The sequence below is a fragment of the Typopeltis vanoorti genome, chromosome 5 (assembly GCF_054136105.1).
Source record: "Typopeltis vanoorti isolate ZY-2024b chromosome 5, IOZ_Tvanoo_1.0, whole genome shotgun sequence".
Classification (NCBI taxonomy): Eukaryota; Metazoa; Arthropoda; class Arachnida; order Uropygi; family Thelyphonidae; genus Typopeltis; species Typopeltis vanoorti.
The window spans coordinates 83,638,666-83,662,937 of NC_143553.1; the positions used below are offsets into that span (position 1 = coordinate 83,638,666).

The 24,272-nt window shown below is 36.1% G+C and overlaps 1 protein-coding gene across 2 annotated transcripts in view; it reads right to left on the reverse strand.

The window, feature by feature from the left end:
* The window catches only part of Kdm5 (Lysine demethylase 5), a 561,081-nt gene that overhangs the window by 301,354 nt on the left and 235,455 nt on the right, over window positions 1-24,272 (reverse strand). For both annotated transcript variants that reach the window (XM_090393222.1, XM_090393221.1), the window contains one exon: window positions 7,346-7,460. In XM_090393222.1, coding sequence (XP_090249348.1) covers window positions 7,346-7,460 — 115 coding nt within the window. The remainder of the gene's footprint in view (window positions 1-7,345; window positions 7,461-24,272) is intronic.

A 24,272-nucleotide genomic window follows, 5' to 3' on the forward strand; every position in this document is an offset into this window, starting at 1 on the left:
GTGCTACATAACCAAGCTATTTTAATTTAAACCTCAAAACCAGCCAAGTCAGGGAGAGAGAGAGAAAAAAAAAAAAAAAAAAACATGAGTTCTGCTAGATGTGGCAAATAACAAATCCATTATTATTCAAGGAGCAATGGTTAGTATTCGTTAGTATTCAAAAAAGTGGGCTAATGACAAAATTCAGGAATGGGTGATTATGATATTCTGTGTGTGTGTGGGGGGGGGGGGGAACAGGAATGGCTTTGCAGATGTCTTGCTTTAGTAATTCACACACTTTCAGCAATACAGTGACAGTTGAGTTAGATAATGGAAGTAGCTTCACTTTGATACTGCTAAACTTTGCCAAAGTATTCAACAGGTTACTGCATGAAACAGTATTATGCATGATATAGCAAATAGGAATGAACATGAAGATAGTGGTAAACAGTGGTCAGCATTCATAGTGAAGAATTTATAAACACACAACACACATATTAGAATAATTACTTAACATTATGAAAGTAACATCCGATGTTTCGACCTCTATATTGAGGTCATCATCATCAGGTAAAATACAAGCTACAGGACACTGCGCTATACAAGGATAAAATGAATCTAGATGCTTGTTAATCTTTTAACCTAGCCTGACCTCTTGTGGGAAAAAAATAAAAATAAAATAAAATAAAATATTAAAATACAAATAAATTAAAAACAGAACTACATTAAACATTTCTAGAGTCCTCTCATATTGAGATTGTTTTTCTGGTTGTTATAAGGGCTGCAGATGGGTCTGCCACATTCTTGGAATGATTAATCCATCATTTTTGTTCAGGTTTGAATAATGTTTTAGCATTTCACACTCTTCTTTGAATTTTTTCTCAAACCAGGTTTTGGTGCGGTGTAGGGACTTGGTGCCTTTCCAGTCGATTCTGTGGCATGTTTGGAGTTCGTGGTCTGATAGGCCTGTTTTACCATAGTGGAGGTATTTAATGTGCCACTTGCGTTCGTCTTTTCTGATTGGGTTAGTGTGTCTGTTTCTCCTATGTAAGGTAGGTTGCAGGTACATTGGATTTTGTAAACCCCTGGGCAGGCCAGGTATGGAAGAGGATCTTTGGAAGAGCTAAATAAATTTCTTAATTTTGTCTGGGGTTTGAAGGTAGTCTTAATGTTATATTTAAGTAGTGTTCTGTCTATTTTTTCCAAAATGCCTCTAATATAAGGAATGGCTATGGCATTCTTGTAATCATTTTTGTTTTTAGTAATATTTTTATGGAGGATCTTGTGAACCATTTTTTACAAATGTTTGGTTAATGAGTTCAAATTCTTGGTTTAGAGCTTGTTCATTAGAGCAAATTGTTACAGCTCTGTGTTTGATGGTGCTGATGACTCCTAGCTTTTGTGTTGGATGGTGGTATGAATTTTTATGTATGTACGGGCTTCTGTGTAGGTTTGGAGTAGACTGTGAAGGAGAAACAGCATGAGGGAAGACGTGCAATGAGTGGGTCAAATGGTAAAAATATCATCAACATATCTGAACCAGACTTTGGGCTGGCTGAATCTAGAGCTCGTTGCTCGAAGTTTTCCACGTAAAAGTTAGCTATGGGAGGGGAGCCCGTGGCTGTACCTTCTTTTTGTACGTAAAAATTATTTTGCCACACGAAATACTCAGAGCAGAGCACATGGACAAAGATCGCCATGATGTCAGGAGGAAATATGTTCTGTAAGAGAATAATAGTATCATTGATAGGGACATTAGTGAAAAGGAGAGTTATATCAAAGCTGACTAACAAATCTTTGTCACTGAGTGTGATGTTCTAATCTTGTTCATTTACTAAGTTCTAATCTTGTTCATTTACTATAGTTTTTTGGTTGTTTCTTCTGGCCATGTGGTCACTGATTTGATTAATTCTGTTGTTTTCTACTGCATTAAAAACAGAAAATAACAGAATTAATCAAATGTGTGTGTGTAATTTTTTAAATTTATTTTTACATAGCCTGGAAATCTCGCTGTAGAGGCCAAATGTGGAACTTTTTCAAACCACTTCAGGCTTCCAATAAGCAGGATGATGGAATAAATTCCAGAAAAATGGGATTTGGTGGGGAGGGAGGGGGATTCCTTAGCCCAATATAATAGTACAAATGTACAACAGGATTACTAATAACCTTTCGTGAGTGGGAAATACATTAAATTAAAAAAAAAGTAATGTGTTTATTGTAAATGCAGTAATTTAGATAGAAGAATTTAGGTTCTGAAAATAAATACATCAGAAAAAACAAATTGTAACTCTGATGCTTCAACTGTCTACTGCTAACTATATCACTCAGTTTTCTATATCTTCACAGTGCTAGAAGATAATAAAAATCTAATGTATGTACTTCAGCAATTACTTGATAGTATTTACAAAACAAAAATCTACAGATATGTAGAAAACATCATCAACAAATTCCTGATATGTACCCCCCTCCCCCCCGGGGGTACATATCAGGAATTTGTTGATGATGTTTCTTCTAATTTTTCTCAGAACTCTCACATCCATGGTATCCAGTCTAAGTGTTTTATATCTAGCTCAGGTCTCAAAAGCATAACTTGAAAATGATTAGAAGAATGGCTTGTTGTGAATTTAGTGTTTTGAATGATTTCCCTCAGTCCATATAATTTCATTCAATTGACTCTTTACTGTACCAAGTATACTAATTCTGTTGTCTATTCATTATTTTCATAGAATGGTCTCCAACCATTCTATGAAAAATCTCACTCACATTACTCTGGTAATTACCTCTTACCAATATGTCTCAATCACATCTCACACCCCTCTCCTATCTGCCAGGCTCTGCAATTTGTATTCTCTCAATCTGTCATCATACCCAACATTCCACAGATCCAAAACCAAATCCAGTCAGACTCTGAACCCTCTCCAACAACTCGTCATTCTTTTCTTGTAGATAAGCTTATGCATTGGTTACACATAAATTTAAATTTTTCAGGAAATGACACCATATACTAAAATATTAATTAAAAAACTTTAATCCATACCTTCCTATATTTCGGCAATGTTACACTGCCATCTTCTGGGAACATAAAACTATGATATGTGCAAGCAGGCATTAACAACGAACAAATGAGGCTGAAGAAGGCAACTGGTGTTGGTCCTGGACTCCTAAAGGTGTCCCCTAGCAGGCTAAATTCGGTTGTCTTGGCTGTTGGGCTGATGTTCTAAGGATGCAAGCTTCCCAAATTTGGGACAGTCTCATGCACCCAAATTTGTTGAGATTTGGGAAATTTTATAGAGCTGAGACTGATTCCAAGAACAATCTTTCATATTTATATTTGCTACAGTGTGGTAAAGTGGCTTTCTTCAAGCGTATTCTGTGGTGGGTATCAAGTGCATAGTCCGCAAGTCCTGAGTGGCTGTATTGGTGAAACAGGATGTAGTCTTTGTGTTCGGAAATCCTGATATTAGCTGTCCTGCCTGTTTGACTGTAGTAGGACAGTTTACAGCTACAAGGGACCTGGTATACTCCAGGTAGGTCTAGGGGAAGTGGCTTGTCTTTGGTGGAGCAGATTTGGAATGCCAATTTCTTATGTGGTTAGTAACAGGTAGCCAGGTCATTTTTTTAGGATTTTTGTGAGCTTTTTAGACGTGTCCCAGATATATGGAATGGTGATAGATTTAGTGTAATCTATGTTAAGAAGGGGGGGGGGGGGATTACCATATTTTTCAGACGATAAGACGCACCCCAAATTTATGAGATGATTTTTAGAAAAAAAAAATTTTATTATACAAAGATATTTACAAATTCTTACTTAATTTTTATTTATTGTTATAATCATTTGTATTAGCAATATTCAGTTCATCTTAACTCTCTGTACTATCACTCGTCTCGTTAATGTCACCGTTTGTATTACTTTCGTCTGAAATATTGTTGTCACTCCATTCAAAAACTGCGTCATCTTCGGTACCATCCATCACATTACTTATCCTGCATTTCTTGAATGACTTTATAATCATCTCTTCTTTCACAACTTCCCAGGTACATACTGAAATTGTTGGCCATTTCATACATCCTGTTGCTGTAACATCGTGATTCGGCTTTGCCATCCATTTGTTCCACTCTTCCCGCATAAAATTTTTTGAATGGTTTATTACTAGAGCCATCCAAGGGTTGTAATTGACTTGTAAGGCCTCCAGGAATGAGAACTAATTCTGTATTCATTTCTGTTAGAAGCTTCTTGGTTGATTCTTTTTTATGTGCTCTGAATTGATCCCACACTAACATCGCAGGCTTTTTAAACAACGCAACATTTTGCCCATATTTTTTGTATTCATAATTTCATTCCTGTTTTGTCCATCCAGCCATTATCTTGAACGTGGATAATAATGCCATGAGGAATTTCATCTCTCGGTAACGTTTTTCTCTTGAAGATTAACATGGGGGGGGGGGGGGGTAGTTTTGTTCCGTCCGTGCAATAAGCTAAAACTACATAGTGAGTTTTTCGTGACCTGTTGTTTTGATCACTATCGATTTGGTGCCTTTTGAATCTACTGTCCGATTTGAAGGAACATAAAAGTTAGAGGCACTTCATTCATGTTCGCAATTTGATTAAACTTAAAGTTAAATTTCCTTCTCGCTGATATGACAAATCTATGAAATTCTATAATTTTAGCTTCATGGTCAGCCAGCATTTTTTGTACACATGCATAACCCGTATCTTTTCATAAATCTAAAGCACTAAGACGGTGATCCGGTAAAATCTAAAATTCCATTAGCAGTTGCCCATCGTTTCCCTTTAAAAATTACAATTTTCATAAAAACAGATATTCCCATGTTTCGATGATTTGTTACCCAATTTTTCATTCGTACTTCTAATTCTGGCCATTTTTTAAGGTGTGAACAGAATGTTTTCTTGTGTTTAGATAGCAGTTTTAATTGTTTCTCTTGTTTTCTCCACTCACGAACCATTTTTTCTGGTGGTGGTAGACCAAAATGTCTTTCTGCTGCTCTGTTTCCATATTGTGTTGCATAATTTATCACAGTTAATTTATAACTAATGTTATATGAAAGTCTTTTTTCTTTTACACTAATTTTTTCTAATTTTAAGATAAAAATTTTAACGATTTATAAAAAATATTTCAAATGAACCGTACAAAAGCGCATATGTTTACACACTAATGACTATTGAAGCTCTAAATCGGTCATTCACCCACATGCAGCGAGATAACTTAGGTATCTACCTTTGGTGGTGTACTTACTAATTTTATTAACATATTGTGCCAGTAACTGAACTTCGCTAACAGCTTCGGTACAGTGTAAAAATTCATATTTTAATGTTACTTTCAGACCATAAGACGCACTCCAATTTGAAGTCAATTTTTCTATGTAAAAAGGTGCGTCTTATGGTCCGAAAAATACGGTAACTGGTTTTAATATTTTCTGGATTTTTGGGGATTGTAACCATTGGCTAAGAAGGTGCTTTAAAGTTCAGTTCAGCAGTTAGGGCACTGTTGTCTAAAATGAAATTTCCTGAAAAATTTAAAGTCATCATCTTTTTGAAAAACCAAATGACCGAATCAGTGCATAGTAATCCATGAGTGGTCTGATCAAAAACTTGTACAATGGAATCATAAATTACTTGTGCATGTCAGTGTTCTCTGCATCACTGCCATAATCCACCATAATGGCCTCACAATTTTAGCAAAATGTCCCGAAAGTCCAGGTTTCTGGCCATCATCCCCATCTCCTCCACTTCTTCTAAGATATCCCTTCCAATCTTTGATTTCCAAATTTTGAAACCTTACACTCTTCTACATTCATCTGATATCCAACACACATCCATTCGCCAAGAGCATTGAAGTCGTCTTGCAAAAACACAGCATCCATTCAACTGCTCATAGCTCTCCAATTTTGCTTCATCTGAAAACAACTATATCACCATTCAAGCCTTTTCCAATGTCATTTACATCCTCAAGAGAATCTTCTGTGGCAGCACCATAAACAGAAATATGTTTTACTATCCAATTTCACACTTTTGAATTTTGCCTGGATAACTACTTGAAAGTGCCTGACAATCAATAAGTTTACCTTCATATTTGGTGTTGAATGGTATTGCTACTCCTTCCTTTCCTTGATCACTAAGTATCCTATATTTAGCAATCTCATATGTTTGTTTGTTTTTTAATCATCTTGGTAACACCGATTACATCTAAATGGTATATTACTCCAGTTTTTCTGCCACTTCGACTTCCTTTCCATTGAAACTTATGTTGATGGTGTTTATCTTGAATTCTGATGAGTGTTTTGGTAGCTGCCTTTTTTTAGTATTTGTCCTTGTTCTCTGACAACAGCAATGGCCTTGGTTAACAGAATAACATCCCACCCATTATGAAGTTTCATAATTTTTATCGCGTGTTTTAGTTTAGGGGGTTTGGGGTTATATACTGACCAATGCTTAGTCAGTATTGGTCAGTATATCTAGTGAATAGCAGGGCACACTATGTGAAGAGGACTGGATGTTAGGTCAGAGGCATTATCTAGTTCATATTCCTTCAGAGTAAACAGTCTTCTTCTCCCAGTTATACAGTTTTAACTCGGAAGTGACCCTGCAATATTTTAAAACTCTGTGAAAAATCTATAAACTGCCAGTTCAGTGATCTGTGTTGGAAGCTATGATCTGGATCAATGAGAATATATATATTTTGTTCTCATATATATATATATATATATATATATATATATATATATATGCATGCAAAGACACAGGAATTCTAGTCAAAGTAACAATTTTGGAGAAAATGCAATAATTTGTGGAAGGGGGAGCGGGGAGAGATACATGAAAATTATGTAAGGATTCAGAGGTGCAAATTTTCTGTGTGTGTGTGTGTGCATGCATGCATGCATGTGAAACATGCGTGTGGGTACAAGTACCACCAAAATGGTATCTGTACTCACCCACACAACAAATGCCACATCTGATTTAAAACAATTTTATTATTATTATTTTAAAAGTTGTTCACTACTAGTTTACAGCAAGATAATGGTTTCAAGGAAAGGAGGAAAAAGTATCACAAAGTTCTTCCTTGTGGTTCAAAAATGGGCTATTGTTCACTGACATTTCTGAGAGGTTTATTAAGTAACCGACACATACAGACTGAAAAAAAACAGTTCCAGTCACACAAACTCTTTCAGAACAGTATAAGTTAAAAAAGAAATTTAAAAATGGTGAGAAAAATAATGTAGAAATAATGAATGAAAAGAGCTGTTGACAAAGTTAAGTGTAGCTGTCATGAAATTGAATTTAATTCTAAAGAGTGTTAAATATTACTGGCAGAAATTTACAATTGACCATTTAATTCATGATACTTACTATTATTGCACATGCATGTTACAGCACTAAGGAAGCAAGTTGTTTTACAGAAATCACACTGTCTTTCATCATCAGGCAGCAGTTCAAATGCTTCTCTTTCAGCTTCAGTAACTCCCTAAAAGATAACCAGCAAAATATTTATACTGAATTTTCCCCAGAACTTGCTGATAACACAATATACCAAAGGTTAGTCAATCACAATAAACTAAAACAACTTAGCAATTGAAATACCACAGATATCAAGGAATAATTGATGAACCTAATCAAATGAAACTAATTTATATAAGCACGAAAGTAAACTTGGTTTTAAACGACATTAAATTCCATCTATACAATATATATCCATTTAGGACACACACACACACACACACACACACACACACACACACACACACACACACACACACACACACAAAAGATATCAGATTATTAAATTTGAGTTGAGCCAGACTAGAATTAATGCAATACGATGGTTGTTTGAAAAGTTCAGTAAATTTCCAATAGGCTGCAACACAATTCGTTCATTCATACCAGTGTCGGCCCATATAATCTTTTTCATGACCACTGGCAAAATTTTAGCGACGTGCAATATGTAGTCCTCATTTTGCAAACATTTAAAATGACCATGTTCACATATTTCATAAAAATGGAGAAAAACAAGTTTCTTGCAGTGATAAAACACTTTTATTTGAAGAAGTGGACGGCCGAGCAGATCAAAGCAGAGTTAGATGCAGTTCATGGGGATTCTGCACGAGCATTAAAGACTATTTATTTTTGGATAAACGAGTTTAAATGTGGTTGTAAGTCCATAAAAGATGAAGCGCACTCCGGACGCCAGAGTGAAGTCACTACGAAGGAAATTATTGACAAAATCCTTGTACCGTTATGGAAGAATGCTGAGTAAAAGTGCAAGAGATTGCTGATATTGTAGGCATCTCAACCGAATAGGTGTATGATACCCTGAACAAAAAATTGCACATGAAAAAGCTGTGCACACGATAGGTGTCGTGATTGTGACTGCCAATCAAAACGCTTCATCTTCGAAAAGACATTTCAACGCAGTGTTTGGCGATGTTTAATACAATTCACAAGATTTTTTGCATCGATTCATGACTGTAGACGAAACTTGGAGCCACCACTAAACACCCAAGTCCAAGCAGCAGTCAAAACAGTGGACGATGCCCGGTGAAAGATCACCGAAAAAAGGAAAGACCATTTTGTCAGCAGGGAAGGTAATGGGCACTGTTTTTTGGGATTCCTTAGAAATTATCATGATAGACTATTTGGAAAAGGGTAAGACAATAACAGGAGTCTATTATTGGACTGTTTAAAAGAAGAAAAAATGGCCAAGATTGGCGCACAAGAAAGTGCTCTTTCATCAAGACAATGCACCGTCCCCCACACACATAGGCTGTTGCAATGGTAAAATTGCATGAATTGAGGTTCAAATTGGTTCCACATCCACCGTATTCTTCGGACTTGGCCCCGTGTGAATACTTGTTCCCAAACTCAAAAATTTGGCTCGGTGTGGGAAAAAAATTTTCTTAGAACTACGATGTCACATCAAGGCTGTCAATAACTATTTTGCACAATCTGATAAATCGTACTTTTTAGATGGGATGAAAAAATTGGAAACTCGCTGGACCAAATGTGTAGACCTCGATGGAGACTATGTTGAGAAATAAAGGTAATTTTTTCCAAAAAAAAATGTGTTTAAGTTATTTTTTTTATCAAACTTTTCAAACAATTGTTGTGTATAACTTTGAAAAGCTTTTCCTCCTTTGTATTCTTGCAAACGAATGATTTAAGAAATTTTTTAAGGATTCCAAATAAATACCAAATTTCGTGAAATTTCAATTTGACCATTTGTAAGAAAATAATTTGAGCAAAAATTTTCAAAATTATATATTGTGTTAATTCTGCTCAGGTTAAACTAAAATTTAATAATATATCCTAAATAGATATACACAAGATATCAAATACAATGTAAAAGGATTGGAAAAAATAATGAAAATACTAAGATATTAGGAATAGAATTTATGTTGGCTACATTGAAAAAACTTGTGGTTGCAGCACTTTCTTGTTTACAATTATTCTTGTTTACACTGTAATTTTTATGAAAGTGCATTAGTGATTATACTGAGTGATAATTTGTGTTAAAAAAAATTGGAAAATAAGAAGACGTCTGACTTTGAAAGAGGACAAATCGTTGGTGTGCAGTGAGCTGGAACATCAGCGAATGCCACATTATTAGGTGTATTAAGATCAACAGTTCGTGTAAAGTTATGTCACCATATACAGATCATGGCAAGACAATTGGTGAAAAAAGTGAACAAAAAATCAAATATGACAAAGTGATTGTTGAATAATGACGATTGTTTCAGAAAATCACTGAACTACTGCAGCACAGGTGAAAAGCAGAAGTGAATATTTATCTTACACAACCCATTTCCACAAACTGTCAGATGTGAGTCTCATGAATCCAATATTCACAGTACGGTTATAATGGCTAAACCTGTGATTATTAAAAAGAATGCTCACATCCATAAATGGTGTTATGCCTGTAAAACCAGGATATTGGAAATGCATAATATGGTCAAATGAATCTACCTTATGCTGTTTCCTACATCAAGACAAGTTTACATTTGGAGAACACCCAAGGAAGTCTACAATTCGAAATGCATGGATACAACAGCAAAACAGAGAGGCAGGTCTGATGGTCTGGGAAGCAATATCATGCTATTCTGATGGTCCCATAATTACTCTTCATGGCAGAATTACTGCAAATGATTATTTGGACATTTTGGGTAATCAAGTGCATCCCATAATTCAAACATTATTTCCAAACAGCAATGCTCCCATTCACACAGTTTGGAGATAGTTATGTTTTATTTTTATGGCACAAAGACATCAAAGATCATACTGTGCTAGGACACAGGTCACAGCAATACATATGGTAAATAGTTAATAGGACAATCACAAACATCTGTGTGCCTGGCAGGATTCAAACCCACAGATTCTTGGCTGGTGAGGGGAAATATGCTAACCACTCGTCCAACCAGGCCGGCACACAGCTTGGACTGTATAGTTATGGTTTGAAAAGCATGAAGGTGAACTTCAACATCTCCCTTTCCAGCACAATCACCAAATTTGGACATTATTGAATTACTCTGGGAATCTGTTTCTTATTCGAAGACTAGAATAAGAAACAGATTCCCACTTCCCATCTTTAAAATGACATAGATATTCTTCAAGAAGAATGACACAAAATTCCACCTTCAGGCTGTTCTGAAGGCAGAAGATGGTCTAACACCATATTAATAAAGAAACATGTGTATATAACTAGTGTTTCCATTATTTTGACCAAATCCTGTATATATAGGCAGCGAGACAAAACAATATTAGGTATAATTTGCAAAATATACCTAAAAACAGTGTTGCACATGTTTATTTTTTATTGTATATTTTTGTACATTATATATTCATGCTTTACTAAAGGAAAAATTTAGTAAAGCATGAATATATAATATATAAAAATATACATTAAAAAGTGTGTACATGCCAGTGAATAAGCTTTTAATTTTATTTTAGCAAGAAATGAGGGCATATTTATTTGTAAACCTATATACAGGCTTGCTGCCATGCTATAGGTGAAATGCAAACTGTTAATAAAAAACAGGTGTTAACAGAACGGGGATAACAAAACTAAGAAAGTTATTTGTCAAGATTACAATGCTGCCTGATCAGATATTGCAGTCTTTAACCCTGTGGAGGTAGCGGCTGATCTGAAAGATACAAACAAATTGTTTAATATAAATATTCTTACACATATCCAGTGTACAGCTTGGAGGTCAGACTAGTTGTGCATACATATATTACTGGTGATATTCCACACTGTTTATGTAGTCAGTTTTGGTTTAACACATGTTATGTAAAGGTGTGTGATATTTGATAGTCAATTGTATCTGAGAGATACTGCAAACTCCGATGTCAGTATAATATTGGTTTAGTTTTTTTTTATTTACCGTTGAAAATGGCTGGAAAATATATCAATTGGATAATCCATCAGATGTTTAAAGAGATTCAGTGAATGTTACGAGTCCAATGATGAGAATCATAGAGTTGAATGTGAAAGTGATATTTGATAGTAAATTGTATCTGAGAGTTACCGCGAACTCCAATGTCAGTACTATTGGTTTAGTTGTTGTTTTTTTTCCTTTGTTTCTCTTTTTCAATAATTTCTAGATTGTAACTGAAAATAAATAAACCATCTTGTATTATATTTGCAGTTTTTTTTTTAAGTTTTATCACATTTTAGCACATACTAGTAATGAATGTATCTCTCAGATACATGCGACCTAAGCTGCAATTTTTATAACTGCGACCTCCGCAGGATTAAGACACTTCTAAATACATCAATCCACCTAGAACTTCATTCACCCTCTGGTTTTCCCCCACTCCCTACAATTCTGGCAAACGCCTGTCTTCCCTAACTTCATCCTTTCCTTCCTTTCATCTTCCATTCTGTTTCACCCTTTGTTGGCTTTTGAGTTTTGGCAGGGAAGTGTTACAATCTCTTAGGAACTTTCCTTTAAGTGCTACAAAATGCCACAAAATATGCCGTAGATAGTGATATGTATTTTTAACTCGCTACTCAAGTGACCATACCAGTTTAGATTACATATGCTCATGATAAATTTCGTTCCTAATATCTTCATTTTTAATATGATTCTGTCATTCAATGCAATCTTTTTACTCCCATAATTTTTCTCAACACTCATGTGTGGTATTATATTCGAACCACTATATGTAACCCAGCTCTCAATTAAAACTGGCTTGAACAGTCTTTTCTTATTATTATTAAGATAGTCCACAAGGGTGTCACAGACTCATTGAGGGAAGTCGCATACTACCCACACCAGTTGTCATACTTGTTCTTGAATTCAGGATTCTTTCTCCACCTTCCATAAAACAAAAAATTCTATCTGAAAAACTGAAATACTTCTCTGGTGTTCAACATGTTCCAGCCTATTTCCAAAGTTTGTATTTTTATTTCTCATTTGCATGCCAAATTTGTTCAGTTATTCAATTTAGTTAGCAATCATCCTGAAGACTTATGACTGCTTCTTTTAAAAGCTGAGATGCTAATATCAGCTCTTTATAGCAGGTTTAGTGACACTTTCCTTCATAAAGTAATACAGATGGACAAAAGTGGAGATAGTGTGCATTCTTGTGTTACACCTGATTTGATTTTACAAACGATCTTCCAGTACCTACTTCAATTCTGGTTGATGACTTATAACTAAAATATGGAGTATGCAATATTTTGTAGAACATCCAATTTAAACTATATAATTATAGATTTTGGCCAACTTTTCCTTTTTATACTTTATCATATGCCTTTTCCAAATCTAAAAAGCTTAAATATAGATTCTTTTTTCATGATTTCTCAATTATTTTTTTTAGAGTGAAAATCTGATCCTAACATCGCTATGTGGCTTGAAGCTAGCATGTTCTTCTCAGTTTCTCTTCCATAATTTTTTTAGATAATTTTAAGTATACTTTTTAAAAATTACTTCGTTTGGAAGTATACCCAATTCTCAATTTACACAGTAGATTGGTTCCAGAAAAAATCATATAAATGAAAACCGTGTAAAAAAGAATATAGTACATATGAAAAAATAGAGGAATAGTTCCAGATGTGAAAACCTGATATGAACAATAAGTTACTTTCAAACAAAACATATGAAAATCATTGAATAAAACTCTATTTAAGTTTAATGAAATTTTTTTAATACTTATTTAAATATACATATGTATCTTTCTTAAAGAACATAGTGTGTCACTAATAAGACAGAAAGTTGAAAAGGCCCAAATAGGCACATATAGTTATTAGTTAAATTTTATTTGCTATCACTTTCTGATAGTAGCCACATTCTTTTGTGTGAGACTGGAATTAAATCACTTCCATCACTTGATGAAACCTTTTGCCGTCCTGTTCATACTGCAATGGCGAAACGTTTTCTCCAGTAAAAGGAACTAAATTAGTACTAATTTCTAATAATACTGAAGGTTGATTTTTTTTTACCATGAATTCTGTAATTAATCATCAAGATCCTGTTTTGACTAGATCTTTGTATAATTCTACACATCGCACCCTACATGACTTCATCATTTGGATCATGTGTAAGAAAATTACTTTTACTAGAAGAAAATGCAATTTACTAGCCATTCCTTAATTAATCCTGCAGCGAGTCAAATCTCTTCATCACTTTTTTCTTTTTCATCACGATTCTCAAGGACAGCTTCTATCATTTCGTCATCACTAACAACCTTGTCAACTATCAATTCTTCAATATCTGCAGATGAAAAATTATCAAATCAGTCTCCACCAACTGCATGTGCTAATCTGATGATATTGGGATATTCAGTTGTATGCGAAGGTACAGGGTTTTTCTTTTTCACACATTCTGGCCAAGTAGCTTTCTAGTATGCATTTAAAGTTTATGGTTTCAATTCTGATAACACCAACTTAGCAAGTTTTATGCAATCCAAAATAGAAAATTTCTTCCACACATCAATCACTGTCAGTAAATTATCCTTATCTAGTTTATCTAAAATGTATTGGAATGCTGTTCTTATGTAGTAAGTTTTGAAGGTAGCGATCACACTCTGATCTAGTGGATGTGTTAAGGATGTTGTATTAGGTAGCAGAAAACAAAATTCCACATTTGGGTGTTCTAAAAGAGGCTGGCCAGGCACATTGTCTATAATCAATAAAACTTTATTAAAGTCCAGATTGATTTTCATCAAATAGCGTTTAACTTCTGGAACAAAACATTGATGGAACCATTCATTAAAAATTTCTTTTGTAATTCAACCTTTTTTTGTTTGCCTTCCAGTGCACTGGTAACATGTTAAAATCCACACCTTTCATTGCTGTGGTCTTAGGGATCAATTAATGAGTAATGGTTTTAATATACAATCTCCTGAAGCACTGCTGCAAAATAATAGTCTCATGATCCTTAGCTGCTTTAAAGCCACCCTTTTGTGATTTTGCTATATTTTACTTGGCATTATTTTCCAAAACAGGCCAGTCTTGACTGTATTCGAAACATGATCAGGAGTGTAGCCACTATTCTCAATAATTTTGGACAGTTTTGAAGGAAATTCCCTAGTTGCCGGCTCATCTGCAGATGCAGCTTTTCCTTTTATTTTTACATTATAAAGTGCATATCTTTTGAGAAATTTTGTAACAGAACCTGTGCTTGTAGAAAAATCACAATTGTTGTTTGATGTCGTTGACTCCTTTTCCCGAATCTGTTTGTTCAATCGTAATGCTTTCTGTTTGATGACATTTTCATCTAAAGGCATTCCTTTTTGTGAGCAATCTTCTATCCACATCACTAGGACCTTTTCCATCTTCACTTTTATAATGTCTCTTGTATATGATGACGACTTGGCACCTAATTTTGTTCCATAACAAACAGATTTTCTAATGGCCTCTTCATTTTTCTTTATTGTTCTCACAGTAGCTTCGTTCAATCCAAAATATTTCCTAAGGATGCTGAATCTTCTCCAGCTGCTAAAGGATCTAAAATTTGGATCTTAGTTTCTAAAGAAATAGCTTTTCTTTTCTTCTTCTGTCTAACTGAATTATCTGACATCGTGATTAATGGGGTAATGTTATGAAAATATCTGAAAATAATAATTAATTTTACTAATTTGATAATATGTGTACAAAACTTCAAAATTTAACACATACCTGTATAACTCAATTGCACAAACAAGACTTTCATGAGCAAAACACAAGATGTGTAAACATTTCGAATTGTAATCAAGAAATGATTGTTTAGCAAACAGCTTAACTCCTTCCAAGCAGCCTTATATATGCAGGCCTCCCCTAACGGATCAACTTAACTTTGAGGAATCAGCATAGCACACTTTTTAACAGAACTGAATTCAAACAGAAATTTTAAAAATAAGCACCATTTGAACCATGTTAAATCAAAATATTCCATGTAAAAATAGAACTGCTTTTGTATTCTAAACCATGTTATTTCGAAATCGTGTAAAAAGAGAATTAGCTGTACTTATATATGCAAGAGAGCAATTTCTGACATAAAATACATAAATCAAGAAAGGAACAGCATGAATGAGGATTATTTCAATGATATGTCTAGTACACAGTTCGATCAGAAAGTAGGAAAAACAGTATCCCAATCAAGGAAAAGATTAGTAATAATATTTTTGGTTTACAGATCAAGTGTTGATCAATTTTATTAAGTTAACCAACTAGTTTTACCAAACTTTAACTGTTGGTGTCTTCAGAGCACTTACATATAGGCTGAAACAATCTCCCAATTACATGTAACTATAAAAAAGAGAATTAGCTGTACTTATATATGCAAGAGAGCAATTTTTTTTTTTTTTTTGTAATTATTCTAGTCAGTTTTATAGTTACACATAATTGTGAGATTGTTTCAGCCTATATGTAAGTGCCCTGAAGATGCCAACAGTTAAAGTTTGGCGAAACTAGTTGGTTAAGTTAATAAAATTGATCAACACTTGATCTGTAAACCAAAAATATTATTACAAATTCTCAGGATCAAGAAAATAAACCTTAATCAAGGAAAAGATTGTTCTCTGGCAGGTAGAGATGCTGAGACATTTCTTATCACCACTGACCTTATACAAATCATTCATCCATCTGCTTGAATACTAGATAACCTGAGCCACTGACCAAACACCTGGGAGTACTTTTGAGCCATGTGATGCAGACCATGGCTTAGTGCTGATCTCTTCCCCAATGAGCTAAATGCACACAAGGCCATTCCCTCCCATGTCTTATATGGCATTACAAAAATGCCAGTGACACGTTGCAATCTTTGACACATCGCAAGCTGTCGCAAGGTTGCAATGGACTTGAACAGGAAACATGACAAGCACATAACATACGATGCTGTTGCCAAACTTATTGAGAAGTTCAAGAAAACCAGAAGTGTTGCAGATCAACCGAGAAGCAGACGTCCATGGACATCCACTGACAAAGGCACAACTGTCGAGGTATTGGCAGCATTTGCAGGGAATCCGTAAAAAAGCATATGACGATTATCTGCAGAAACAGGTATCAGCAGATCAAGTATCCAGCGCATTATGAAAAATGGTATCAATACAAAATGCAAATGTTACACCATCTTAGTGAAGCCGACCCAGATAAGAGGCTTAAATTTTGTGAATGGGCTTCAAAGAAACTGGGCGAAGCTATAAACTTCACAGCAGAGATCCTCTTCACTGATGAAGCCAATTTATGTCAATGGAGAAGTCAATCGCCAAAACCTACGTTACTGGAGTGATAGCAACCCAAACTGGATGAGTCGGTCAAAATGCAAGGTGCTGGAAAAGTGATGGTGTGGTGCGGGAAATGGGACAACAGTATAAACAGCAATTTCAGTTACAGGCTACCTGATTCACATAGTGCTGTAATCCAGTTTTGCCATACTCGTGTTATCATTCACATGCAAAGTGCTTCATGCCAGAAATAATGCTCTGACTCTTTTTCAAACACAATTACTACTTGTTCTAAACTCTGTGTTTGTTAAAGAACAATGTTTTGTAAGATGCTGTTTACTCCCTGGTACTCTATTCACCTGACAAAGTCGACATTTGTGATGAAACTAGTAGTGAAACCTTATTAAATCTCCTATATTTTTTCTCGGTGTTTAAGTCAGTTAATAATTATAAACATGTCATTAAATCGAGTCAGTTACTCAGTAAATAAATACACACACACACACACACACAGGTATATGACATATACATATATACATATATATACATACATATACATACATACATATACATATATATATGTATACATATATATGTATACATATATATACATATATATGTGTATATATATATATATATGTGTATATATATATATATATGTGTATATATATATATATGTGTATATATATATATATGTGTATATATATATATATGTATATATATATATATGTATATATATATATATGTATATATGCGAGGGCAGTCTGAAAAGTTCGGTGAATGGTCTGATATCTCAACGGCAACATAGCCAGGTGAACACGCATGCACATGACTATCCAGGGACACATTGAGAAGTGTCACCTAGCGTGGAGTCGAACGTAGTCAGTGTGAGAAGTAGGGTCACAGTGCAATGGAGCAACCAGTGAACATCAGGTTCTGCTACAAATTGGGGAAATGGTGACGGAGACGCATGAAATGTTGGTGCAAGTGTACGGGATGGAAGCTGTGAGCAGAAAATGTGTTTATGACTGATTCAAACGCTTTCATGAAGGGAGGGAAACGACTGAGGATGAAGTTCGGGTCGGCCGTTGACAATCAGAACCCCAGACATGATCGAGCGAGTGCGACAAATGCTGGCATGAGATCGGCGACTGACTCTACAATTGCTGGTAAAGGAATTGGGCATTAGCAAGGACACACAGTGTGCACTAACTTAGGAGAAGATTTGGGTAAGCGGAAGATCTGTTCCCCGGTTTGTGCCGCACAAGATGACAGACGAACAGAAAGCAAAATGGATGGAAACCTCTGGAGATTTCATTACCATGTGCGACCAGGATCCATCCTTTCTGTGAACCATCGCCACAGGAGATAAGACCTGGTGCTACCAGTTCAATCCAGAATCTAAGCGGCAAACGATGGAATGGCGTTCACTCTCTTCTCCACGACCCAAAAAGGGTTGTCTACAAAAGTCCAAGGTCAAGACAATGTTGATCGCCTTCTTCAACAACAATGGCATCATCCATAAGGAATTCGTTCCTGTAGGTCAAACCACGAATGGTGCATCTACGAGGAAGTTTCGAAACAGTTGCTACGACGCATACAATGTGTTCAGCCAGAGTTGCACAGGACTGGACAGTGGATGTAGCTGCATGATCCGTGTGTTCCAATTCTTGGCTCAGCACGGCGTGCCTGTTCTTGATCACCTGCCATACTCCCCTGATCTGATGCATGTGGACTTCTTTCTGTTTCCCTGCCTGAAGAGCGTCACGTTTTGCAGATATGGCAGCAATCCAAGAACATGTGACAGCAGTTCTGCGATCGATTCCTAAAGAGGCCTTTGCTGACAGTGTCCAGAAGATTTATGAACATTGCCAGAAGTGTGTTGTGAAGGATGGCGATTGTTTTGAAGGCCAATAAAGGTAATTTGTTTGTATCTTCTGTTTTGTTTGTTTTCTGATACCATTCACCGAACTGTTTAGATGCACCTCGTGTGTGTGTGTGTTGCAAGTTTTTTTACCTTGGGTATTATACATTAAAGATAACAAGAAATTTTATACTTGGTTTTAATCCTTTTCCCAAGTAAGCAAAAACAAAGTTTTGCATGTGAAATACATTCATGTCCAATCTACTTGTATATAGAGGCTAATGACTTTATATCACTTGCCTTAGTATGTCATCCCATAATGCAAAGCACATCCCTCCTTTCGGGCATGTATAATACAATGCATAATGGGAAGGGCCACTACCCAGACCTGTTTCGACCTTTATTGAGGTCTCATCAGTGGGAGCCAGACTTAGAAGAGGTACCAAGGTTGAAGTAATGCAGAAGTCATATATATCACACATACAAGTAGACAAAAAATGCTTAAACTTATTAATATAAATTTCTGGATGAGAGAATGATGTAGAAAATTTTTTACCTTGGGTGTATTATACATTATAATATATAAGATACCAAGAAATTTTATACTTGGCTTTATCCTTTTCCCACGTAAGCAAAAACAAAGTTTTGCGCATGAAATATATTCACGTCTAAGCAACTTGTATATAGAGGCTAATGACTTCATATCACTTGCCTTTCTACATCTTTCTCTCATCCAGAGATTTTTATTAATAAGATCAAGCACCTTTTGTCCACTTGTGTATGACATATATACACTCATGAGCAGTTGAATTAGAGATACCTGCCCAGTAGAGGATAGCACCCCCCCCCCTTGATGACGGCAGCGATGCGATGTGGCATGGACTCCACAAGGCACCGGAAGCGTTGGGGAGCCAAACTGATCCATGACCGCTGCACAGCCTCCCATAATGCACGGAGATTGGTCAGAGCAGGGGTCAAGGGCACGTATATCTCTCTCGACAGCATCCCAGATGTGTTCAACTGAATTGAGGTCAGGGGACCTTGGAGGCCAGCCAAGCATTCCCATGTCCATGGAGTGTTCATCCACCCACTCAGCAACAATTCAGGAGCAGTGGGCCAGTGCATTATCTTACACCGGCCCACTGGTCTCCTGCAGGGTGCTGTAGGTGCAGAAATGGGTGCACATGACTGACAGCAGGTCCCTGTATCGTTTGCCGGTGAGGGACGATGGTAGATGTACCAGGGGACCCATTTCACCCCACGTAAACAGTCTCCATATGAGGATATCACTGGCCTGAACTGTACTCTGCTGGCACGAGGGATCCATCGCTTCATGTGCTTGGCGACGCACTCGTATCTTGCCATCGGCATGTACCAACATGTACCTCAACTCATCGGTCCAGGTGACCTTTTTCCATGCGTCGAGGTCCAATGGCAGTGTTCCTGCACCCATGCTAATCGTTGTGCCTTGTGACATGCGGTGAGCAGATGTACCCTAGTTGGGTGGTGGCTTTTGTACCCCATAGCGAGGAGATGGTTCTGGATGATGTGGCTGCTCACATGTCGTTGTTATCCAGCATTGAATTGGCGAGTGATCTATGGCACTGTGGCCTATCTATCTGCTGTTACCATCCGAGCTAGCCGACGGCGTCCCCTGTCATTGACACGTTGTACACCGCAGCAGTTTTCCCTGGTGGCTATGGTTTTACCCAATTCCATGTACTCACGGTACACTCTTGACACAGTAGCCCTTGAAAAGCCCAGTGCTGGCACGACTTCGGAGATGGAGTGCCCCATACATCTGGCCACGATCGAATTCGCTGAGATCTCAAGTCCTCCCAATTCTGTGCTCGACTATTACTCAGACGGTCAGTACAAGGTCTAACAACATCCCGGTCATGTGCCACGTTGCACTATTCCATTCGCCGGGGCGACCACAGCACCATTTCGCCAACACGGCAGTTATCCCCAATTCAACTGCTCATGATGTATATGACTTCTGCATTGAAACCTTGGTATATATCCTGGGTTGTTATAGCTCCAACTGATGAGACCTCGATAAAGGCTGAAACCAGTCTAGGTAGTGGCCCTTCCTATTATGCATTGCATTATAGATGTCCGAAAGGGGGGGGTTGCTTTGCATTATGGGATACATATTAAGGCAAGTGATATGAGGTCATTAGCCTCTATATACTAATATATAAAGCTTGGACGTGAATATCTTTCACGTGCAAAACTTTGTTTTTGCTTACTTGGGAAAAGGGTTAAAGCCAAATATAAAATTTCTTGGTATTTTTAACACACACACACACACACACACACACACACACACACACACACACACACACACACACACACACACACGTATTTGAAGCAGAAAAAAGTTATCACAAACCTGAAATTTGGAAAGGCAGCTGGAGTAGATGATATTTGACCAGAAAAACTCAAATATGAAGGTATAAGTTTTACAGCGGCTACACTGCATAATTTAGAAGGCCTGGTCAGAGGGTTGAATTCCAAATGACTGGAGTAGAGTGCTCATAATACCCATATAAAATGGAATAAAGTTGAATGCAAGAATTACAGAGGAATTTCTCTACTGAGCATTCCTGGTAAGATTTATGTAAGCATTCTCGAGAAACTGCTAAGAAAAATTGTGGAGAAGTACAGATAAGAACAAGCTGGGTTCAGACCAAACATAGGTTGTCAGGATCAGATTTTTACTTTAAGACAAATAGCTGAGAAATCATGAGAATATAACAATAATCTAAGTTTTGTATATCTGGAAAAGGCATATGACAAGGTGCCAGTAGCAAACCTGATATCAAGATTGGAGATGTTGGTCTCAGCTCATTACTTTATGCAGATGATGTTATACTCCTAAATAAACCAGGACAAGTCAACAGGTTCCCTGACCAAATTGAGTAACTGCTATAATAAATTGGGTATGAAAATCAGCATCAAAAAGTAATGAAAACATCAACTGCATCCTGAATGGAGAACCTATAGAATAAGTAAAACATTTCAGCTACTTACCTTCACAACTTTTTGTAAAGACAGTAAATTAAACATGGAAAGAGAAAACACAGAATCAACAAACACTGGTATGGTAGGAAGTCAACTGAATAAATGTATATAGAATAAGATAGAAAGAAACCTAATACTAAACAAGCTGTATGCAAGACAGCGTTCAAACCAATTTTAACTTATGGATCTGAGAGCTGGGTTAGAAATAAAACTCTTGATCAAAGACTGAAGACCACGAATATGAGTCCTGATAAAGATTAAGGGAACTGAACAGATGGCATCAATAGCAGTATCATATTAAAAATGGGACTATTAGGAAAAAACTTGACATGGTTAGCATTCAAGAATATGTCAGCAGAGCTAATCTCAAGTGCTATGGTCACTTAAACAGAATGGGAGAGAAAAGATTAGCAAAACAAGTGTCCTGTGCCAGGTTGGCAGGAAAAAGACTAAGAGGAAGATCAAGATCTAGCTGGATTGATACAAGAAAAAGTTGCCTTAGAAGGGAGAAATATAAGATCTGATAATGTTTGAGTCTTGACTGATAGTAGATTGATTTGGAGAAAAATTGTTGATAGGAAGTTAGTAATGATGTAAGATTTTCATGTAGTACTTCCTTAAAATCCTATACACTCATCAAGGGTACATGTCAGGAATTTCACGATGATAAGAAAAAAATTTATGATTTCCAAACTCTTATATGCATTTGTCCAATCTTTTGAAAGTGACGGTGAGAAATGAATTACCTGCTTTTCTATCAAGCATAAACAATCTACACCCACAAATTAATTTCACTACAGAAATAGAAAAGGGAAACTAACCATCCTTCTTAGATATCCTACTCCTGTACTTATCAGGTGAACAAATGACTTCCATTTAACAAAAGGCTACTTTCACTGGATGCTACATTCAGCAGCAATCTGCTCATCCGCTCAACCCTCTCTCTCAGATCTGAATTATCAAAACTTTAAGACATGTTAACATCGTATGCTGAAGGTGGAAAGCATGTATAACTGACAGTAATATAATGAGAGAGAGAGAATGAAAGTACCTCTGACTGCATTCCTCACGAATGTCTTCTAACACCATGCTATGACTTCATGTTTTGTTTAGCAATCTTTCAAAGTAATTACTGCAGACATCTAGAATATATTTATCTTCAGTTTCACAGTACTTTTCTCCATTTCTAAGCTTCTTAAACAGCCTCCAGAATATTTTGGAGGCTGTTTAAGAACCTGATATTTTCCATATTTTTATCAAAATCTTCCTATGACTTGTTTAGCTAGCATTACACAGTACTTCACTTTATATTTCTCTTGGTATTCTCTAAGAGCATAAGCTGACTTTTTGGTAGCTTATACTCTGAGATATGCATTCTTCTTTTCCTTGATTGCCTCTAACTTTCTGAGTCCACCATGGAGTTATGATTTCTCTATTCTTGCATGTATAATGCAAGAATAGAGAAATCATAATGCATGCCTCTCTGGATGAATCAATGTTTTCTTCAGAATCTGCATCTCTGATGAAAAGTAATCCAGATTTGAATTTCCATTCTTGCTTTTAAATTGTTTCCTTTTTTCATGAACAATATTTGTGCATTTCAGTCTACAGTTCACCTTTAAAAGCTGGTCAACTTTGATTCATTTTAAAACTTCCTTATACTTTTTTAAATAGGATACTCAATATTATTTCTTGCATCTTCTCTCTATGTGAATTTGTGCAAATATTTATGTTGGAACATGCAGTTGACAATAACTAATCCATGTCATGAGCAGAAAATGAAAGAGGTGCTTACTGTTATTATTTCCATTGCTCTTTTCTCCAAACATGATGGGTAATTATGTTCTACTTGTTTAGATCAACGAAGACCAACTTTTCCTTTTTTTTCTTTGTATTAGCTGCCTTCTCTAGTGCCTTGAAAAATTCCTCCTCCTCCTTCCTGTGATCCCACAGTAGAACCCTTTTGTGAGACCACAGGAACAAATAACCTCATTGTCTAGTTGCCAATTCTGATATTTGTTTACATCACTCTACTTGATATTTTCTTTCATGAAAGAAAATATCAAGGTTACTTTCACTGGATGCTACATTCAGCAGCAATCCTCATATTTACTGTTGTTACTTTATCTACTTCTTTCTTTGATCTTTACTGCCTGAATAAAGCAGCTTATATTTGTTTCTCAGAAAAATCTCACCTATTCAAAAAGAATAGGGACCTTATTTAACCAAGCAACGACCCAGTCAGCATAAAATTTTTTCATGTTGTGTTATCATGGTGTTTTGGTTTAAGCCAATAAGAATACATTTGGATGGCTACATCTCAAATTGCCAGTCCATCAATATTCATTCAGTATCTAAGTATTACGGGATACACCACAAGAAGATAAGGACTGTACATTAGGTTAGATCAGAAGATCTGGTTGGTTCTCTGCATTCCTTAAAATACTACATGGAGGTCTCCTCCAGTTATATAAGTCTTGAACTTAAGCAGTCCCTGCAAAATTGTTCGATTTACGCTAAGAAGTCCTTTCGCATCTCCCCTACTCTCCAAATTTGGCTACCTTGTACTAGTATCTGTTTCCAAACATGAAAAAATGGCTGGCTGGAAAGTGATTTTCATCAAACGATGAGGTGATTGCCAAAACAACTGCCTATTTTGAAGAGTTGGACAAATCATATTATATGGAAGGGATCAAAAAACTAGAGCATCATTGGACTAAGTGAATAGACTTCAAAGGAGACTGT